At 42.6% G+C, this 22,424-nt stretch overlaps 1 protein-coding gene across 1 annotated transcript; it reads right to left on the reverse strand.

Moving 5' to 3' along the window:
- Positions 1-5,339: 5,339 nt before the first annotated feature.
- Positions 5,340-18,732, reverse strand: ogfrl1 (opioid growth factor receptor-like 1). Its single transcript, XM_085800983.1, has 7 exons — positions 18,397-18,732; positions 16,927-17,013; positions 16,675-16,753; positions 16,328-16,406; positions 15,326-15,392; positions 13,964-14,109; positions 5,340-7,372 (listed from the first exon to the last, which is right to left on the reverse strand). The coding sequence occupies exons 1-7, from the start codon at positions 18,580-18,582 to the stop codon at positions 6,817-6,819; spliced, it is 1,200 nt and encodes a 399-aa protein (XP_085657109.1). The 5' UTR covers positions 18,583-18,732; the 3' UTR covers positions 5,340-6,816.
- Positions 18,733-22,424: the final 3,692 nt, after the last annotated feature.

Consider the following 22,424-nt stretch of genomic DNA (forward strand, 5'->3'; position numbering starts at 1 on the left):
AGCTCAAGATGAGTTTCATCCATAATTTTAGGTTTTCCGAAGGTTAGATGAAAAGATTAAGATATCATCTATCTATCTATCTATCTATCTATCTATCTATCTATCTATCTATCTATCTATCTGTCTGTCTGTCTGTCTGTCTGTCTGTCTGTCTGTCTGTCTGTCTGTCTGTCTGTCTGTCTGTCTGTCTGTCTGTCTGTCTGTCTGTCTGTCTGTCTGTCTGTCTGTCTGTCTGTCTGTCTGTCTATCTATCTATCTATCTATGCATGAGACAGAATAAATCTAAAATGTCCATGGTCAATATGTTCATTGCGTGAACATCACACCTGTTCTTGTGGAGACATCCAGAAACATGTGATGTCACTTTTCTCATCAGTGCTCATCAGAGGCGTTGAAGACGAGCAGAGGGACCGACAGCGTCACTGATGGGAAAAGAAGAAGAAAGGTTCAGGAGGAGTGAGATGAGTCGCTCTACAACAGAGCTGGCGCTCTTTGAAGACTCTGGCCGTCACATCTTCCTGCTTACAGTAAACCCTCTCTGGATGGCAGCAAGCTTTCTAATCATAGCCCACTTATTATTTCCCAACTTCTCTATGGAGGAGGCAATTGTTTCAGAGAGTCTTCAGTCAGTTTGCTATTCACATAATGTGTGAGTCCATGTGCTTCTCTGGCTTTCTTCACTGAGAACTTAAATCCTATTATTCAGCTGGCAGATGTGCTGTAACAGATGTGCTCTTTGTATTGGTGTATTTCTTGCTTGTCTTGGCTCTAGAAGGCACAGACATCCCATGCCTGACTGTAAGAAGCTTCAGGGCTGGCCGTGTACACAATTAATTATTAAGAATACACTCAGGCTACATTATGCTTTTACTGTAAATAAAGGTTGTCAAGCTTACTGACAAATGTTGCAGGCAGCGTGTCATTTTGTGAATGCTTTCACAGGTAAAATATCTGCTGTCATGCTCTTATTACTGTAATCTGCTTGTCACAGTGTAATTTAATCCTATATTGCACTAATGGGTTTTTACACCGTTACCAATAGAATAATTTATCTGGACACCACGGCAAATAACTGTATAATTTTGTAATAAGAACAGATGATGATAGGATAAACTAACAATGATTTATGCAAATAACATTCATTAGTAATTACAGGCTTCCAAACAGAACCCGTAACTACTGCGATCACAATGAGAGATGAAATGATGCTCCAGTTATGGATCCTGATGTGTTGCAGCCAAGCTGATGGCTCCACAGCTACATCATGATGTTCATTATGAGCTTGTTCACTGGAGGCTCAGAACATGGCACTGGTGACTGTTCTTTGTTTTTGCAACATGTGAAATATGAAAGAGAAAAGAAAATGTATCAAATGATTCATTAAATCAATAAAATCACAGTAAAGAAAAACTGGACCTATTTCAGCCAGCTTCAATATCAAAGGTCAATTGACAGTCGTTCAACGCTCATGCTCATTAAATCACATTGGTATTTACCTTACTGGTCTAAGTTTCTGGCCTTAAGTTCCCCCTCACAAACCCTCAAAAGAAGAGATATGTAAAGGCTGTAAGATCCATGTCATAACCCCGCAAGAGTCCTTCTGAGCATAATGAGATTTTGAGTTCGCGGTGGAGGCACAGCCGTCACGTGATCACGCTACACCAACAGCTACAGCACAGCAGCAGTGATAGAGAAAAACACACCAGAAAGTCTTCAAAAAGAGAGATATTGTAATCTAAACAGTCTATTGTCCATAGAAAACGTGAAAATTTGCAAGATTTATTAGAATTACTTATTAATTAATCATAATCAATAATTATAGGCTAAATAATTTATTATAACCCTAAACCTTTATTTATTAGAATTAGAATGATTGATTGAATGAACTAATTATTTTATTGTCACGAGGCTAGGTTTAAGTACAATTATTAAAATTGTATATGACTTCAGTCATGATTAAAAGAAGACATCATTTAAACTTTCACCATGAAAAAGTGTAATAGCCCTTTGATAAAACTTTTCAGCCTACCGGTGCTGCCTTCACTTGATCTGAAACGCTTTCCAGAAGAAATCCTTGTCAGGAGGATAGCATATCAACAAAGACCTCTATAATAACATTTGCTCTGGCTGTTAGAAAAGATTATTTCACAAGTGGTTTAAGTGTTAATGAACTTGCAAGTAGAAACACCGGCATACGGTTGTTTATTATTATTATTTACATTAATTACATTACGTCAGTTTTCAGATGAAGGCAAGGCAGTTTTATTTGTATAGCCCATTTTTACATAGAGTTTGTCTCAAAGGTCTTTACACAGCATCATGACAACATCCTCTGTCCCTCACATCAACTGAGGAAACAGGAGAACAGGAGAAACCTCAGGGTGAGCAACAGAGCAGGGATCCCTCACCCAGGACGGACAGACGTGTATTTACAGTATGTAGCGCCTTTACTATACCTGAACGATACCCAAAGTGCTTTACAGAATGATCGAGGGTCGGCTTAATCGGTTTATATTTAGCCTACTTTAATGACAGCACATAACATCAAAACATACTGGCATAAGAAAGGCCTCTCAGTAACCCAGGCAACATCTTAAGACGTCAGTAAATGAACATAATTACCTGTATGTCCATTCTATGCGTCTTAAGACGACAACATATTACCTGGACAGCTTTGTTGTCTTTTGCTATTGCCTATTTGTCTCATCAATCTTCGCGGACATGACTAAGTATAGCACTGTTTAAGATCATTTCTGCTCACTTTTGATGACTTTTCGGTCTCTTTTCCACATCACAGCTACTGCTGGATGAAACCATGGCGGCCGCCATATTGCCATTGTGTTTACTAAAGGCGGGTATTTTATTGGTGTAGCGCGATCACGTGACAGCCGTGCCTCCACCGCAGACCAAAATCTCATCACGCTCAGAAGGAACCATGGATGTATTAGGAAGGAACTAGTGAAGTAAAGATCGTGTAGTCCCCGGATGTCGGAGCGGAAATCATTTTCTGTGAGACTTTTTCAGGTTCACCTTACGGCCTAGTAGTGGCAGTCCAACATCAAGGCTGTTTGTCACAGGACTGGGACTTGAGGGTCAAGTAAATGCTCCTTTCTGACTGTCAAGACTGACCAACCTCTGTGTGCACTGGAGGAAGTCAGTTTAGTTTGATTCTGTATGTTTCATGACCTTCAGCTCTGTTGCAAGCTGTAGTGTCTTGCATGGGATTGAAGAGATTTTCTTTTAATATAGCAATATTTATTCATGCCAAATAGTATGTCAAGCAAATTTATGGTAATTCATTGACAAATGAACCCCACCTTTGGGAAAGGTTGGATCAGTTGTAGAGACTGTGACTGTATCGCCGTCACACAATATTCTTGCATTTCATATTGTGAACTGCTGATTAAATGTACAATCTACAGTCACTGTGTGTGTGTGTGTTTGTGTGTGTGGTCATAGCTGTTGATTTTCTGGTTAATTTCATTGACTGAAATGAATGTATTCGACCACCTTTTCCAAATCCCTAGAGCAACAAATCACGTAGTCTACTGTATCTTGGATATTCAACTATCCATTGAGCCGATATTTGCCTTTTTTTCTTTGCATGTTGTTCCATGTGGCATCAGGTTAAACCTCCAGTTTCTGTCTGGTTAGAGCTTCAGTCTCTGTTGTTTCAGAGGTTTAGTAGTTGTTCTCACTCATGTTAAGTGTTTGAAAGTGAAAATCCCTTTGTGTGTTTAATCTACTACCATTGATTTATTCAACAGTGGTGGCTTGAACAATGAGAGTCCTACTCGTTGACTTAAATCTACATGTAATACAGTGTTCACTTTCTTTACATTCTGTCCACATGACAAATGTCTTAATTCACACCCCATGTTTTATTGAGTTAATTTAAATGATGTCGCCCATTAATGCTGAAGAACGTTGACAAAACACAGGTGTGTTCAGCAAGCATAGTGAATAGTCATCTATGGAACAATCACATTTTAATCAATAAGCCAGATACAAACAGTTTCAAGTATTATATATTATTAACCTCTCCTCTATATCAGTTCCTATGGGATTTATTCCTGCTGTTACTGTACAATAATACTACTCATACTGTACTGTGTATGACTATAATGAAAACAATAATGTAAATATAAAAATGCTGTACAAAAAACAGGATGTACAGGAAATAAGCTGGGAAAGACACTCATAACAACATACAGATAAACATAAAAAATACAAAAGAGGCACTTAAGAATATCTGATACACGCGCACACACACACACACACACACACTTTCACACGCACGTATGTACATGTACAATATACAAAAAATTCAGATACTTGAGCCCATGTGACCACATAATTCACCTGAAAAGTTTTTTTTTTTTTTTTTTTTACAATTATCTCAGATACACTTGGCTGGGAAGCGGTGTAGAGGCCTTGTCAGATAACAGAGAAAACAGGAAGAACAGCTCTGTAAGTCAGGAAGAAGCGTTCAAAGTCCCGATCGTACGCACCACAGCTGTTACACCTCACATGGCTTTTAGTTTCACAGATATCTATCTATCTATTGCACAAACACAAATACAAGCAAGATGATTCTGATTCTGATGACGAGCGTGATACGATGGCTTAATTAAGAAAAAAAGAAAAATAAGAAAGAAAGAAAGAAAGAAAGAAAGGAAGAAAAGTCAGTGGAAGGTTGAATAAGTTTACATGCTAATGGTTCCTGCACATTTTTGTGGGGTTATTTTTTATGTAAATATACAAATTTAAAGATACTGAATATCTAACAAAAGTAACAGCAGTGGCACTTATACAAACTTAGCCCTACAAGCGTTTTACCTGTTGTATTCAGAGGACAAAGTCGACACAATTACCACCACCTATCACTGTACATGTAGTCTGGTAGAAAACTACACAACATGGTTCAATTTTAAACATCACTTGCAAGATTCGATTAAACGAGAACAATCAGCAAGTTCCTGACCTTCCATAGATTATATTGATCCTACAATTTGGAGAAAGAAAACCTACAGCGCTTTTTCGAACCGGAAGACACAGATTGTCAAAAAAGTGCAACACATGACACGTTTACCACTCTGACATATTAACTTCATTCACAGTCCACATCCAGTCACTGCGTTCAGTTAAGTATAGAAGACCTTTAGGTGACACAACACACCACGCGGCAGCTGTTAGAGGAGTTCTGCTACTGGTGATGGAATTATTGTCCCATGAATGTCAGCAGCTTAGTGCTCAAACCATGGCAGTGCTGTCACCTGTCAACTGGAAACTTTACATAGCGTATTCTCTAACTTTGTAAGAAATTATATATCTGCTGTTTTACAGTCAATAGACCTTCAACAGGTCATGTTAAATAAAACACACTCTGATCTATTGCATGACCTGTTGGCATAAACCAGGCTTGTTTGCATTGTTAATGCAGAGTGGAAGAAACTAACAAACTGCTAAGTCACATGTTCAGCAGATGCAGACGTGTTTTCTAATTAGGCTCCGTTAAATGACTTCAGATTATGACTATCAGATTATTAGTTTTTACCTATTAAAAAGATTGTTTAAATAGCGTGATCACATCTTTAACTACAGTAAAAGTACCATGATCAATATGCGCTATCATTTAACTCTAACTTATTGGCTACTTAAATATCTGAAAGTTTAATGTAGGCCATTTCTGCATTATTAATATATCCTACATGGTGAAACAGAAATGACACTGTTCCCTTTCCCTGAAACAAGCAAACATCTGACTTTTCTTTGACATACTATTATTACACTCAGGTGCAGTTTGTGCTGCTGTTTAACTGCATTGTGTCATGGCAGGAGTGTGTCTGTTTCAGCGAGGCGCTCCTGCTAGTTGTCACGTGCACTTCAACACTTTTTAAGAAGACCTCTGTGGTTTTGATGTCACTAAAAAGCCACTCTATTCTTAACTGTTTCTTATAGATATAAAGTCAAAGTTGCATTTTTTTTGCTCTATAATTCTGTACAGTTGTGTATTCTGCTACCTTTAACCCACAGCAAAATTGCCAAAAGCAGATAAATATTGTAGTTGTGCCTGCTATTTTTAATCTTATTACGAGGATTTCAAGTCAGTCTTAAAAAATTCGGTTCCATGTATTGCTATGACAAACCCCACCCACTCCTGCCCATAATATCACACCACAGAAATAGAAAAAAAGGAAAAAAAGAGAGGAAAAGACTCCCTGATCTCGCTCTTCACATTATAATCTTCACTTTACAGCGTCTGTACAAAGTGAGCTTGCTGCTCAGTGGAACTCCAGCTACAGTGTTAGATGAGTAGGCAGGACTGTTTCTCCAAACCATCGCTGACCGACAGGCCAATCAGCAGGTGAGCTTTGGTTCGACCACGCTTCACGCCTGCCACTGAACCCAAACACAAGGTTCAGTAAGGCAGTCTTCTGTCTTTACTGGCTCTGGTCCTGCTTCAGATGGTTTTGGGATTTGGTCCAAGGTGAGATTGTTTAACTTGACTCAGGATGTGACCTCCCACCCCCCCTCAACACCCCAGTCTCATGTCATAATATCTAATACAGTTAAAATTGAATAATCTGCAGTGAATACTATCATTATATTAAGCCCTTAACCTGAATTGATTCTACTGACACATTTATTAGATTCCAAGCTATAACTATTGACCCTGGGGTCCAGAGTCCTACGGGGTCTGCTAACAATGAAGTTCTTCTTTGTACGTTACAATTAAATTGGTAAATTTTAAAAACAGTTTTTTGTTTGTCTGTTTTAAAACCTGATAACGATCAGACCTAAACCTCCTCCTCCTTACAAAGGAACGACTTTGTTGTACTCGCTCCTCCCTCCTCTAGCTCCTACCAACATCAGCGCTCCCTCTAGTCCGGCCATGTTAGACCCGAGCACCGTGCAGCCCTTCAGTCCTCCTCCAGCCAGATCCTGGCACATCATGGCATCATGGGAAGATACAATAAACTGGTTTCTTGTAGGGATGGTGATGTCCTCCTCCCTCCTCTGTTGCTCTGGTGTTGGAGCAGGTGCTCTGATTCCACTGCTCCCAGCCCCCACGCTGCCTCCTCCTCCTCCTCCTCCTCCTCCTCCTCGTCTTTTAGGTGGTGGCCCCCAGAGGAAGGCGTGGGCGGGCCTGTAGTGCTGGCAGGCGTAGCGAAGCAGGCGTCTGCGGGTGGCCGGGAGGCGGATGGTGTAGACGTAGTACTCCAGGACACTGTGCTGCATGTTTGGAAGCGTGTTGTGGCACAGAGACTCCTCCAGGAAGAGGCGAACCAGCGGGGCCTTGAACGCCTCGTATCCAAGTTCCCCCAGGGACTTCAGGATGCGAGTGATCCGCAGGTAGTTGTGCTGGGACCTTGAAAGGACAACACGGGAGAAACAGGTTCAACAAGGAGGACAAATACTATGGCAAAAATATGTTTTGATGAAATTTTATTTCAAAACTGCCACTACTAATGATGATAAACTCTATAAGGTACCATATTTTACATGTTTCCTGTGTTTCATTTTAAGTGTTTATCCATAAGATGATATATTTGTGGTTTTAAGTGTTTTACATCTCTATGAGGCCGCTCACTGCTCTCTCTCTCTGTTTTAATGGTTTAATAAAAATCAGGCAAATGGGGCACCATATAGCTCAGTGGGTTGAGAAGGTGCCCCATATGCAGAGGCTACAGTCCTTGATGCATCATCCCTGGTTCAAATCCAGAATCAGGTGGCCCTTTGCTGCATGCCATTCCCCCTCTCTTTGCCTCCCCATTTCTTGTCTCTTTAAAGGGACATTGTGTAACTTCTCCTGTTATCTATTCACGAAAATCAATTATTTCGTTCAAAAGTCTGTTTTTCATTCATCAGTAATTCCCCCCATCAACAAACTGAAGTGTTCCTTTCTGCTCTGAATAAGCCGTTCATATCATTCATATCTACATGGAGCGGGTAAGCTCGGTTGGTAGCTGCCATAGATATATATACTGACTAGATGCCACGTTCTACTTCTCAGCGTACGTCAATAGCGCCGCCATCTTGGTCCGGGGTTCTGACCATAGACATAATAAACGTCTGACCAGCAGTCAGACCTGGTCAGACCTTTGTAGAACAAATTTCAGTGTATTTATGCATGTAGTTGTGTGTCTGAGTATCTAAGTGTATGTTTAATACATAAAAAAAAAAAATTATAAAAATTTTTCAAATTTTTGTTGTTGTTGTATCATAAATATATGTCTGACATTTATAATAAACCAAACGGCTTGAAAATCGGTTGAATATTCAGTGAGTTATGGCGATTTTAATGGTTGATAGACGTCTGCCTCTGTTGACTAGACAGGGCTTCCCCCGGACCAAGATGGCGGCCGCGTTGACGTATTCCACTCAATAGAGTTGCCTAGGAACGCGGCATCTAGTCAGTATATATATCTATGGGTAGCTGCCATGTGGTGTCGCCATGTTTTTACGTTCAGTGGCAGCGTGACGGTAGGAAACCACGGAAACTCAGTGGAGACACCGGAGCTGTCGGCTCAGGTCGAGGTGGCGTCTGTGAAAAGTCACCGCGGTAACGCAGTGAGGACTGTGAGGACTGCACCGCAGCATTCAGATGCAGTCGGAAAAACGGCCGTCGGTAACAAACCAGATGTTATTTTAGTCACAGAAGTCCAGAGAAAGCTGGTAAAACGTGGGTCGGGTAAACAATACCACATCGCCATGACAACATATTGTCACATGTATTGTTTTGCCTGGTGCTGACGGACCACTTGTTTACATAGAGGCTTGTTTAAGCCGTTACCTGCAGCAGCTGTTGTCCGTCTGCCATCTAACCGATTTCACGTGAATGCAGCATGAAAAATACGACTAAGTTGCTAGCGATCTACAACCGCACCGCTAGATGGGAGGAATTCTTTTTTTTTTTTAAAGTATATTTTTTGGCTTTTCATGCCTTTATTAGATAGGACAGTTGAGAGTGTGACAGGAAATGGGAGGCAGAGAGCGGGGGAATGACACGCAGGATAGGGCCGTCCGACGCGGGACTCGAACCGGGGCCGCCTGCAGCGAGGACTACAGCCTCAACACATGGGGCGGGTGCTCTACCAACTGAGCTAAACACCGCCCGATGGGAGGAATTCTTACACAATGTAGCCTACCTTTAAGGGCAAACTGATTTAACAGTTTCCTCCATCAGCCAAAGATATCTCTTCTTCAATTTTTTTTTTTAAGTTGTGTCATTTATACACAGTTGCCCTAGCCTGACAAGCCAGACTATATCATTAAAATGTCTAGTCTGGCAACGACCGGGGGGCGGGATGAAGGCTGTCTTTCAAACAGCCTCGGCACGCAATAGGGTAGCGCTACAACCAATCAGAGCAAAGAGCAGGATGACATTAGCCTGACAAGCCAATTAAAATGTATGTCGTCATGGCGTTAAGCCCGCCCAACCACTCTCTAAACAGAGACAGCGCTGTGATTGGTGAACACAATCGGTGTTCGAGACGCAAAAAGTTCCTATGGCTCGTTTCTAGACCCACCTACGGAGCAAATAGATTTGCTGCCGCTAGGGTGCGTCTAGATTTCTAGGCTACAGTTGCCCATAAAGTTGGAATAATTGTGTTTTCAAACAAATTCCTCTTTTTATTCCTATACACATCAATAATCACCTTTGATCAGGTTCAGTGTTTACAAACTGAGTCCCAGTTACCAGCTTTGTGAAGATATACACGTTATCTATCAAGAATAAATCACATTGCCACAATAATTTCATGAGAAGAGGTAAAAAAAAAATGATTATGTATAATATTATAATAATATAATATATTTTAATCCAACTTTACAGTGCACTAAGATGAGTGATTCACAGTCTGTGATGATGTGACATCATCACAGACTGTGAATGTGGACGTAATGATGGTGGTACCATTAGCCTACCAATAATAATGATGATGGTATAAATTAAGTTCACCTGTCAGGGTTCGACAATAACGGTTGCCCGATTGCCCGGGCCAAGTAAAAATTACCGGCGGGCAGGTAGAACCTGCGCGGACTTGCCCGGTCGGGCAAGCACCGACTCAGATTTTATTATTTTTTATTTTCCGACTTTTTATGCATTTATTTTGAAAGGAGAGACGGGGGAGGGGGAGAGAGAGTGAGATGGGGGATTGACCGGATTGACGCGGAGCAAAGCGACTGTCAGGTGGGATCAAACTGGGTCGCTGCAGCGGATGTGCTCTAGGTGAGACAGGCTGTACGTCGCTCGCGGCTCGCCGTATTTAATCGGCGATTTCACTGACGGTGAGCGGCCTGACGCTGCTTCATTAACGCCGCCGCTGTTTCAGACTCGGGGCAGACGCACGCAGCAACAGTCACCTGTTACCGTTTACCGGTAGTTACCATACCGACGAGCTAACGTGTCCTTTTTAGGTTATAATCCTGTTGTCAATAAACACACGTGGAGACGGTCGGTGCTTCAACCAGGGGTGTCAAACATGCGGCCCGTGGGCCAAAACCGGCCCGGCAGTGGGTCCAATCCTGCCCTCAGCATGAATTTGCAAAGTGTGAACATTTTTACTGTTTTTCACACTGTTGTTTCAATGTCCCACATCCTTGAGTTTTACAGGGGCAACTCAAACTAGAGTAACATGGAAAGGTCTAGGCTATTTCCAGTAGTTCAAGTCAAATGGCCCCAACCAAGTATTGAGAGCATATGGATGGACATGAACATTTTCATATTAAAAATTATTTTTTAAATTGGTCTTTTCTAATATATATTTTTTTAGATACTGAATTAATACTGAAGCTAAATTGTCCACTGTCCACTGCAGCATGTGAATGCAATGAAAAGAATAAAATCTGATTGGAGGAGCCATCTGTTAAAATGTTGGCCATGTTTTTGGCCATTAAAGGCCCTTCAGTTCAAGATTTCAACTGTGATCGGGCGTTAAACAGGTGGCTCACCTGTTCAGATAGGGCATGGAGGGTGTAACTGCTACTGGTCAAATAATGTGAAATAGCAGTTAATTTTACATGTCTGCAATGATTGCCATTTTAATGCAATTAAAGATAATAATTAAAGCCGCAAGCGGCGTTGGCGGGCCCTCGCTCACCCATGCCACCGCGGGGCCTGAGGCATGTCGGGGCTGCAATGTTTCGTTCATCCACCAGGTGGCGCTAAGCAGTTATGGGTGGGCGCGTTCAGGGGCGGCCCCTCATCACTCATGTGAAGTTTGGAGTGAATGGGACAAAGCATGAGGTAGTTATGAGCAGTTAATGGTTCATCCAGCAGGGGGCAGTAATGGGATGTGTGCAGGTGTGTTCAGGGTCAGTCCCTCATCACACATGTGAAGTTTCGAGGAAATCGGACAATGTCAATGCAAAAAATTGGACTTCCTGTTTCCACTAGGGGGCGACATGAGCAACACCCCTATCAGATGGAAGAGGTCTCCACCCTGGACCTGTGTATCAAATTTCATGATGATACGAGTTAATTAAAGCCATCAAAAAGCCAAACGTATTTTGTTGGCGAGGGATCATTAGTCGCCATGACGCCACGCGGTCGCCATTACTCGTAGCTTCACAGCGTTCATAATGTAGCTTCACCAACTAGTTCTGCATGTTTTAGAAGTGGAATGAAGTTGATGGGGTCAACTATGTGAAATCAGTACACGTTAATGTAAAAACTGGTCACTTCCTGTTACCACCGGGGGGCGCTATGAGTAAAGTGGGAAGTTAATATATCGGGACGTTCAGGGCGGAGCCATCGTCATGTCCAGCAAGTTTGAAGTAGCTACGATAAAGTATGTGGGCGTGAGAGCCATTTGTATGTACATGGCGAGCATCGAAACAGTCGCCAAAGTACATTGAGCCATAGCAGCCACGCCCTATGACCTACACACCTGCAGAGCACAAGATAAGTACGTTAAGAGACTTTTTTGTGCGTCTGGGTATGATAAATGTGTGTACCAAATTTCGTTAGCTTACGACAAACTAACCCCATAGGCCAGGGCTAATTGAAAGTTTGTAGGGGGCGCTATTTCGCCATTTCGCGTCGACCATGTGCGACCACCCAAAAATATCGCATTTCGGATCCGGCCGGAGGGACATGCAAAAGTAGACAACTTTTCCAGTTTGGGAAAGGGGCGAAATTGGGGATTTAAGAATCGTGGGAATAATAAAAATAAATAGCACGATTTCAATAGGGCTTTCGCTGGGCGACTTGCAGTCGCCGCTCGGGCCCTAATAAATACTACTTTCTGAAGTAAGAAGTGATAATTACAGTTGGGTATGAACAGGTAAACAGCACCTTTTCTTCTCTTTTAGCCTCACAAGGGACGAGAATGGCTCCCGTAACCATGGTAACTGTTCACATCAGAGTCGCACCTCAGAACTAAACTAATAAACTTTATCCAGCAAAGGACTGCAGAGCCTCAATAATTAAGACTGGTTCGCTTCTGGTAGTAGTTTGGCCTGAGAGAAACCCTGAGTCCACAGTCAACCAGATGCCAAAGTCTTTGCAAATATTTGATGGGATATTAAAGGGATAGTTCAACATTTTGGCAAATTGGCCCATTGCCATAATCACTATAGTCATAGCAGTATGAGATAATAATGGAACGTTATGAAATGGAGCCATTTTCAAGGTAAATACAGGGTAAATACAGAGTCTGCTTGCTGAAAAACTGTCCCTGAACGCAACGCGCATCAGCTGTTTTGCATGAATTTACCTCTAAAACAGCTCCGTCTCGTAACGTTCCGTTATTATCTCATAGCGTGGTGATGTACAGCTCACAACACAACAGCGTTTTGGAGTTGTTGGATTGTGTATTTGATGAGTTTGATGAGGGAAACCAAGAAATTCCCTTAGCCTCCATAGAATAGCCCTGAGCAGCTCACGGCTCTGCTCCGCTGTTCTAAAAATAGCTTGCACCGACAATTAAAGGTAACGAACCTACTGCTATGACTATAGCGATTATGGCAATGGGCCAATTTGCCAAAATGTTGAACTATCCCTTTAAAGGCAGGGGAGAAGAATAACAGTATGGAGCAGCTGTTTTATGGCGGACTATTTGTTGTTTTTCAGGTGCTGGGATAATGGCAGCAATTAGAAGAAGAAGCCAAGGTTTAGAGGAGGCTTGTGACTTGAGGTGGTCTGCTAACAGCCACACACTCCACTCCCCAACATGTAACCATCAGGTGGTTCTCTAAGGCAACACAATGACTTCTCTCAGGCCATGAAACCACTAAAATAGGATGTGAAAGAAAAAAAATACCCCTTTAAATTACCACTTAACCATCTGTTTGTTGACTTAAAGCAGAAGTAAGCGATATTTTTGTGTTAATATAAGTCTTAAATAGTTATATCTTCCGACAGCAATCACTTACATAGAGTGTTTGGACCGAAACACGGGTCTCTCAGTCATTCTGCTCTCCTCTGAGCCGAGGAGAAAACTTTTCTCGTATCCTACAAGTTTTATCCAATGAGGAGAGAGAACGGCATGAAGGGCTGTGTGTGCAGCCAAGGGATGCGCCTGAATGTGGTGACGTAGGGACGAGGACCAATAGATCCATGACGAGGGCGGGGGCTGCTAACTCCATCGGCTGACAAGAGATTATGGTGCGTTCAAGGCAACTCGTAACTCGTGTTTATCCGACCTGTGTCGTACCAATTCGATCTGGTACGAGTTCACGGGTCGGAAGTTACGAGTGGCCGTTATAGTGAAAAAGCCTGCCTGGAACGCAGCATTAGCCAAAACGACCGGATCACTTACTTCTGCTTTAAGACATGCTGTTTCACATTTGGCTGCTGATACAGGAACAATTGAGTTGCATGGGATTTGGAATAATTGCCTTGCTAAAGGACAAATAAGCAGTGTTTGGCAAGTGAGCGATAAGTTGACACAAGTTCTACGCTCCTAAGCTGCTGCACAATGTGTGTGTGTGTGTGTGTGTGTGTGTGTATGCTTACTCATTAAGGTGCTGGAAGCGCTCCTGCCAGTTGGAAGCTCGAGCAACATTTCCGCTCTTATCCAGCAGTTTGATGCCGTAGAAGTCCAACATGAGGGAGTAGGCCGCCAGGAACCTCCGCTTCGCTTCACGAGTGCTTTGGAATTCCTGACAGGATTCGGTACAGATACATTTATTAATATATTTCTATATAAACACAGTACATCAGACACCAATGCTGTGTTCAGACGCTGTCCACATGTTCACTTTCATTCATCCATTGCATAGTGTTTGCAACTCAGCAGACATGATAAGAATGAAAAGATTTATAAAAAAAATATCCATGGCGTGAACAAATGCCAGAATGGTTTCATCACACATGGTATCCTGCAAGACATGCATCGTGTGTGTGTGTGTGTGTGTGTGTGTGTGTGTGTTTGCACCAGCTGTATCTGCTGCATTGCCGCTGCTGCAGCAGCTCCGTCTCTCTACATAGAGATTCCAGGTTATTGGACGGTTGGATCCCTACATGCAGCTACACAAATGACTAGAATATAAATGTATATTGTTTCATGCCACTGTCATGTTCAGATTCAGATTCAACCCGGGTAAACAGTGGGGGTGGTGTGTGTAATATTGCTGGCATGAGGTCAATATAATGTCACCTGGTGTTCCTCACACACACACACACCTCCTGCCCTTTTAGCCAAAATGAAAACCAAGGTGTTTTTTTTACCGGCCTTGTGCTCACTAGGCATGCTGAACTAATAAAAAATCTATAATAAAAAATCACATTAGCTTGTGAGCATGTTGTTCAGACAATCTCTTCTCCTGAAATACTGTCACTATGGTGGATAAATCAAAAATGTTGCTACAAAATGGCCAATTGACAGTAGGTGAGAATTGGATGTTCTGAACACAGTTAAACACACAGGTATGAATGACAGGGATAGGATTAGATAGTTTATACTTCTTCCTACTCCTTTTGCTCATGTAAACTGAGTTGCTTATGAATTTGCAGATGCAGGTTACTGTTTGTTTTGTTTAGTTTTCATTTCTTGCTGTTCACTTTAATAATTATTATTTTTTATATTTTTTATATTGTCATTTGCATGCATGAGCAAAATAAAGATATCAATCAATAAATCAAAACAATGACATACCATCCGTTTCCCTCAAACCACTATGTGCTCAGATAAATATGCACATATTAACAATAAAGCATCAGTCAAAATACAATAAGGATCCACTGTAGGCTCTTTTGAAGCCGTGCTCAACACTGATTCAATGAGGAAGTGTGAACAAATGAGACAGGCAGCTGATACAGTAATACTGAGACTGTATGTGGAGCCTAAATGTATTTATGTTTACTTGTGTATCTTACTTTGATCTCGTCCTGAGTCAGTTCATGTGCGTAGAAGTTGAGCCCTTGTTCTCTTAATGGGAACAGCCTGGAGTCAAAGAATACAAGATAAATAATTAAGAATTAATAATAAAGAATCACACTGGGGCATTTTTGCCAGCTAAATTATGCAGATTATTAGTTAAGTTGAAAAGAAAAGTTCAACACAAGATAAAGAAGATTATTACTATTGATGCTTCCTTATAAATGTCCACAGGTTTATGACCTTGAGTAACAATTGACTCGCCATGAATGTGTGGATTTCTCCACATACAGAAGTTGTGCACAGATACGTTATATAAAGTATAACATAAGGAGTTTGACAGGTTTGTTTAGTTTCCCTAAAATCAGCTAAAACAGCTAAAATGTAATTACTGGACGAGACGGCTATGACATAAGCTGCAAATGTTAGCACGCAGGCTAACCAGCTGCTGTGACCTCAAGTCTCAACCTGCCAGAGCTAAGGAGCGAGTTATCTTATGGTTACATGATAAAAAGGCCTTGACCGTGACCAGCACAATAACAGTGTGGAGGCTGGTTCTGGATGTTAGCATCTCTGTCTTGCTCTTTACAGAGTTAAGTATTTTATAGCACAAACCTAAGACGGTTCCCCTTTCAAACCAGTCAGCTAGAAACCTTACATATTCAACTACTAGAGAGGCTAATGTCAGCTGAATTAGTAAAACCATAACTGTAACTAAAGGGGACAGGGCGACGCAGCCAATCACATTCAGATCCATTCTACTAAAACATCCCACACTTGACATGGAACAGGAAGTACTGCTGATGAAACCCTCACTTTATTATTATTTTTTTTTACTTTTGTTCGACATGTAGGTCGAAAAAAAAGAAAAGAAAAGAAATAAGCAGCTTTGATGTGTTGGTTACTACGGCTTCTACCACGCAATAAATGATCCAGTCAACTGCAAGGACTTGATGCAACCACATGGCAGCTGAAGACAGACAGAGGCTGCAGTGTCTCACCACTGAATGTAGGTGTGATTGTGCTCCAGTTTGTCATAGTCGCCTCTCCACTTAGACAGAATCTCCTCAATGTAGATACCTGAGGAGAGACAGAGATAATTAGCCGTCACACATGTTTTATTGTGTGTGTGTGTGTGTTTGGAGAGAGAGAACATGTTAAAACACTGGATAAGTCCACTCATTTACTGGTGTGTTTTTCCAAGTCAAACATGACCTTTAGCCAAACAAGACTAAAAGCCCAAAGCCAACATCTCTCCTCTCCACAGAGGCAGGGCATCTGCATGCAGGAGCTACGTGTGTGTGTGTGTGTGTGTGTGTGTGTGTGTGTGTGTGTGTGTGCAGCTCACCATCAGGTACCAGAGGGATCTTGTTCAGGTAGAAGCGCAGGTTGCGGTACTCGTTGGGTTGCCGAGGCCTTTTGTAGTTCTGCACACAAGCGCACACAAAGATCAAACAGATCACACAGGGTGTCTTCACTGCGTGTGTGTGAGAGTTTCACAAAGCAGTTGTGTGCATTGTGGTTCCACACTCTTGGGTATCAATGGCACCATGATGGCATAATCGTGGGTTTCTAAATTAGTGTGTGTGAGTGCATGTACCGGGTAGCTGTGACGGTATTTGTAGAGGTCCCTCGCAGCATAGAAACTCCTCTTCATCTTTGGAACAGACTCTGGGGAGTCAGTCAGCTGAGAGAGGAAGCAAGAAAGACAGAAATTAAATAAATAAATAAATAAATAAAGTTAAAAATGAGGAAAGAGCGGGGGAACAAAAAGACAGGAGTTAAAAAAAGACTTGATGCATATAGCGTGATCTGGAATAAAACAACTTGTGTTTGAACAGATGCGGCGTTTCGCTCGTCTGCCACTCAGCCGAATTAAAAGCACAGACTTCGCTTTTGAGGTCGACGCCTGTCATCATCCATTTCTCTCCAGCAAAGGAGGACAATTCACATCGGCGCTGCCGTGCAATCACGACAAAAGGATGCTAGAAACTAGAATTGATTCTCTAATAAAAATCTGGGTCATGCTAACTTCCACTGGTCAGGAGGGCTTGCAGTGTTATTCTAGGCCTAATCCTGTGAAGGCAGACTAGATTTATAAATACTCTGTACTAGACATGACAAAAGGGTTTCATTTTAATAATCGCACACAACTAAAAGCTACATACTGTGTGAAGAATTGTAATCATTTTACAGCCATGTAAGATTGTAAGAAACAAAGTGAATTCAGGCTGCAATGATGGTAAAATTGTAATAAGTTTCATTGAACCAATTCTAAATCATCTATCACAGAGAGTCACTGAACCGATGTCATGATTCGTATATTCAAATGAAACTGGCTCGTTCTCCTGATGCTCCTATTACAACCTGCTGCTTTTAAGATTTTGACACAGTGTGAAGTAGTCGAACATCAACCGTTGTGATGATTCAGGCCGCAGGGATCATAATCATTGGAATATTTGATCTGCTCCATAAAGCAGCAGGAAGACATAATAACCTCATATGGAGAAGCAATTACCAATAGCAATTACTAACAAACTGAGGTGTTCTGTATGTAGACTGGCATGCCATGTTCGAAAGTGTATTTTCATCTCACCATAGAACAACTATTGTACAGCTAGTATTTCATCCACCATACAGAACTATGTGTAAATTCATATTGCTGCCTCTGAGTGCTGCTGATGAGAAGTGGATCTCAGGAAAGTTGTCATGCTGTCCATGTCTTTGACCGAGGTGACATTAAATTGATGTGTTTTTGAATGAAATCTGGTGCAGGCTGTGTGTGTGTGTGTGTGTGTGTGCGCGCGCGCTCCCCGTGCAGACGGTGTGTATCTGAGGGATGCTCGGTTGCCCTTTCTGCGTCCTGGCCTTGTCAATATTGTGCGCTGCCGGTGGCACATGTTACCGCACCGTGCCCCCCCCTCCCCCCGTTTCACCTCCATGTTTCCCCTGTGTCACCACACACACACACACACACACACACACACACACACACACACACACACACACACACACACACACACACACACACACACACACACACACACACACACACACACCACCATCATACCTGCGGGGATGTGTCTCCTGGCTCTGCGGCGGCTCGGTCGCTCTCCGCCGGACTGACGGAGTCGGAGATGCCGCTGTCATCTTCAGCCGCCGGCTCGTCGCCCTCCGAGTCCGATCCCCACGTCGAGTCGCATTCCTCAACGGTGCTCGGCTCCTTGAAACGCCAGCTGCCCAACAGATTTCCCATTTAAAAAACATGCAACAGCTGCTCTTCTTTATGATCCTCTTCTTCACGCTGAAATATTACATAATTCAGCTCACAGCCTGGGTTTTTTCAGTTCGCAGCGCGTTGGGCTCACACTGCCCTCAGAGCGGAGCTTTTAAATGGCAGGAGAGGGGGATTTCCACATCAGCAGCGATGATGCCTGTTTCTGTATGAGGGCTGATCAGTGCCACGGAGAGGCAGGAGGAGGAATTAAAGACACAACAGTGTATTTTGATCTGAGTATCCACCTTTTTCCGAACGTCAAAAACGTAGCCTGTTTTGCCGGTTTTGGAATGTTATGTTTACGTTTCCATGGTTTCAGTAGCCGCGGTAAATGCATGGATTTTTTTTTTTCCCCCCAATGAAAATCTGTAAACGCATGGATCATCACAGCAGCTTTTAACAGTGTCACACAAATTGACATCTGTGTTAAAAGCCAGCGTTAATAGATCCATGCGTTTACCGCAACTATGACAACGCCTGAAAACCATGGAAACGTAAACGTAAAATTCCACCAAACCGGCAAACCGGAAGCCAGTTTTGACCATAGATGACGTTCGGAAACTTGTGGATAGCTGCAAATGAATGAATTTGAAAATTGTAGCCTATACAGTATGTAGTAATTCAAGAAATAAGAAACATACCATTCTCAAAAAAAAAAAAAAAATCTCAATTTGAAGCCGAGTCTATTCCTATTTTCTGCAAGTTCTTGTAAATATAAAAGCTCTCAAAGCCCATGATGGCCCATTTGAGCAGTTTGATTTGTGCTAGAGTTCTCTCTCTCTCTCTCTTAAAATGCGACCCAGTCCGACTCACACGTGTTAAATCTCGGACCCAATGCGGCTGGACTCACAACCATTAGTTCTTGGTCTGAACTCAGTCAAATATAATATATAATATAATATATTATATATACATAATTATTCTGTTTTTTTTGTTTGTTTGTTTTTTAACAGTATTCAGCACAATACCCCAGGGCAGGGGTTCTCAACTAGTCTCACTCTGGGACCACCATTTTCCCATGGTCATTAAGTCGCGGGGGGCGACCGCCATTCCGAAGGACCGCCATTCCGACGGTCTGCCAGTCCGAAAATTCCCGAAGGTCCGTCATTTCGAACTTCCCGAGGGGCCGCCGTTCCGAATGTGTTTTATTTTGAAAATTGACCGGATTCTCTCGTGGTTTGACTTCCTGCCCGGCTTGACACGACGCGCCGCGGGGACAGCGCCCGACCGGCCCCTCCCCCTCCCCCTCCGCCTCCAAAGTTTCACCCAGGTGCGAGTCTGATGCATTACATCCATGGTCTGATGCAGCCGCGGCACTCCTGCTGAAAATAAATGTCCTTGCTCTGTGCTTTGGTTAGGTTTAGGCAATGTAGAAAGGAGTTGGTTAAGTTTAGTAAAAAGGTTAGGTAGAGGCCAATAAAATCTCAGTTAATATGTATCTCCCCCGGGAGTCGAACCCTAATCCACCACGTCAAGTGCAGATGCTCTGACCACTACGCTACCACCGCAATTAGGCTTATTTACTCCGTGCCGTAAACCATTCAAGATTTTTTCAGGTTCGGAATGGCACCCTTTCTTTCAGGTTCGTAATGGCACCCTTTTCCCATAAATAATTAAGGGTCGGCATTCCGACAAATTAAAGTAAACGTTCGGAGTGGCGGCCCTTCGGAATGGCACCCTGGAACCTTAAGTCGCGACCCACTTTTATAGAATTCAAACCAAGAATTTTTTTTAAAGCCTTTAAAAACTAATTTTGCATCTCTGCATTCAGAGAATATTCACAATAGTGAATAAATATCAAATTGCACAAAATAAAGACCCACAAAACAAGGTATTTTCACTGCATTCAGGCCACATTAATAAGAAACTGATATATTTGCATTCAGAGCAAATGGAGCAAATAATAAGAAACTGAGGAGGACCATTACAACTGCATGTGTTTACGTGTCTTGTGTGCCTTTCAAAATAAGTTATTTTTCAAAATAAAAGACATTTCCAACATCAGATGTGCATTAAATATGATTTACTTTTTTTGACCAGCTGTCTGCTACCCATCCAGAACGGTTCCGCGACCCACCAGTTGAGAACCACTGCCCTAGGGGTCATGTTACTGTGGCCCCCTGTGGGAAATCTGTTCAACATAGTTTTTTGCAATATTATAATTTTTTACTAGACAAGTGTGGGTGTTTTTCATAGCAGACAAACTCATATAAAAAGGCTTTGCTCAGAAGTTGCAACCCAAATTTTAAATTTATTTACATTAACCAAAACCTGATCTTATTTTTTGTGCATTTATTACACCAGTTTACATAAGGTGTGTTGTATCGTGCTGTCTGATCCACTGGAGGCCCTGACACAGTGTGTGACCAGTGGTATGTCAGACTAGTCCAGTTGTGTTGCTGACATCTCCCCTCACTCAACCTGCTGCTGTGTGGCACCAATCACCTCTCATACAGGGTCCCGGTAACAGCAGCATCAGGACCAGAACTGTGTCACGTGACACAGGGACAGGAGTAGGTTACGGTACCACTACACACACACACACACACACACACACACACACACACACACACACACACACACACACACACACACACACACACACACACTATGCCGGTACAATCGTCTCATATTACGTGCGCACCTATCAACTGGACGTGTCACACCCGCGTGCTTTGATGCCTGTGCAGCAGACAGCGCCTGACGTAATGTAGGCTGTTTTCGAAACCGCATACTACCGTACTGCCTACTACATACTGCGTTATATGTACTGTATACTGCATACTGAATGTGGGATTCAGTCAAGGGGGCAGTTGTCGGTCTGAGAAGTGAAGCTCACTTCCGCGTTCAAAAAACTGCAATCCCCTCGGCTGTCACTGGGGGCTGGCTCCAGAAGGGAGCAACTCCAATCGAGCCCCATGTTAAAATAGCCGATTTTACAGCTTAAAAAAACATATTTACAGCCTGGTACATTTCATTTTTTTGGTCTCAACTGATAGTTTCTACCCCCGCACACACTCTGAGGGGGGTGAATTTTTTTAAAACTCTACCGTTTTACTATTATTAGGTTTAAAGTTCTGGCCAATTAGGGCGCGGAAACGTTGAGTGACAGGTCTGGAGACCGCTGCTACGAGGCCAGTGGGCGGGCCCTCGGCCGGCCAACGGCCGCACCGCTCCAAATATGGCAAGTAGAAGCCAACATGGCGCAGCTCAAACCCCTGTAGTAGCGGCACAAAACAGACTCCCCCAAACCAATGGGTGACGTCACGGGTGCTACGTCCATTCTTTTTACAGTCTATGGATTCAGTATGCTACTTGAGCAGACCGACGCCGTTATCATCGCAGTATGCAGTATACGAGTTTCCCAGAATGCATTTCACGGCAACCGGTAGCAGTAGCTGTAAACAGGCTAAAAGCTGTTTTATTTCTTGCTCTAGCGCTGTAATTATGTAACTTTATTAAGTTTTAATATTTTTTCATGCGAGAAAGTAACTGTTAAGACCCCAAATATACGGCCAGTTTATCCAAATGACGGCTGTTTAAAAGTTTGCTCCGATGTTTTTCGGAGAAGTGAAGCTCCGCAGCGACCGGGACATCACAGAGGCAGCAGCCCGGCTCCTGACGTGCTCGGCCGGCCAGCACTACGACGTCATTCCGGAGGAGAAAACGGTCGCTAATTAACTTACCCGTAGGTTTTTAAAGGTTTACCACCGGCTGGTTAAATTATTTTAAGGAGATAAATGTCGGTCTCATTGATGAAATCTCAATTGTGGCAGTAGCATTAGTTTGTTTGAATGTAAAGTGAAGCTTCTTGTGTGTAA

The sequence above is a fragment of the Trachurus japonicus genome, chromosome 15 (genome assembly GCF_045865225.1).
Source record: "Trachurus japonicus isolate A0001 chromosome 15, Traja_1.0".
NCBI classification, from domain to species: Eukaryota; Metazoa; Chordata; class Actinopteri; order Carangiformes; family Carangidae; genus Trachurus; species Trachurus japonicus.

Bases quoted from the DNA above. Each gene is read 5' to 3' on its own strand.
- ogfrl1 (XM_085800983.1), bottom strand. From the start codon at position 18,582: ATGGGAAATCTGTTGGGCAGCTGGCGTTTCAAGGAGCCGAGCACCGTT. The intron at 17,014-18,396 runs GTATGATGGTGG...TTCCTCTCTCAG, and splicing joins CAGGAGACACATCCCCGCAG to CTGACTGACTCCCCAGAGTC. The intron at 7,373-13,963 runs GTAAGCATACAC...TGTCCTTTCAAG, and splicing joins CGCTTCCAGCACCTTAATGA to GTCCCAGCACAACTACCTGC.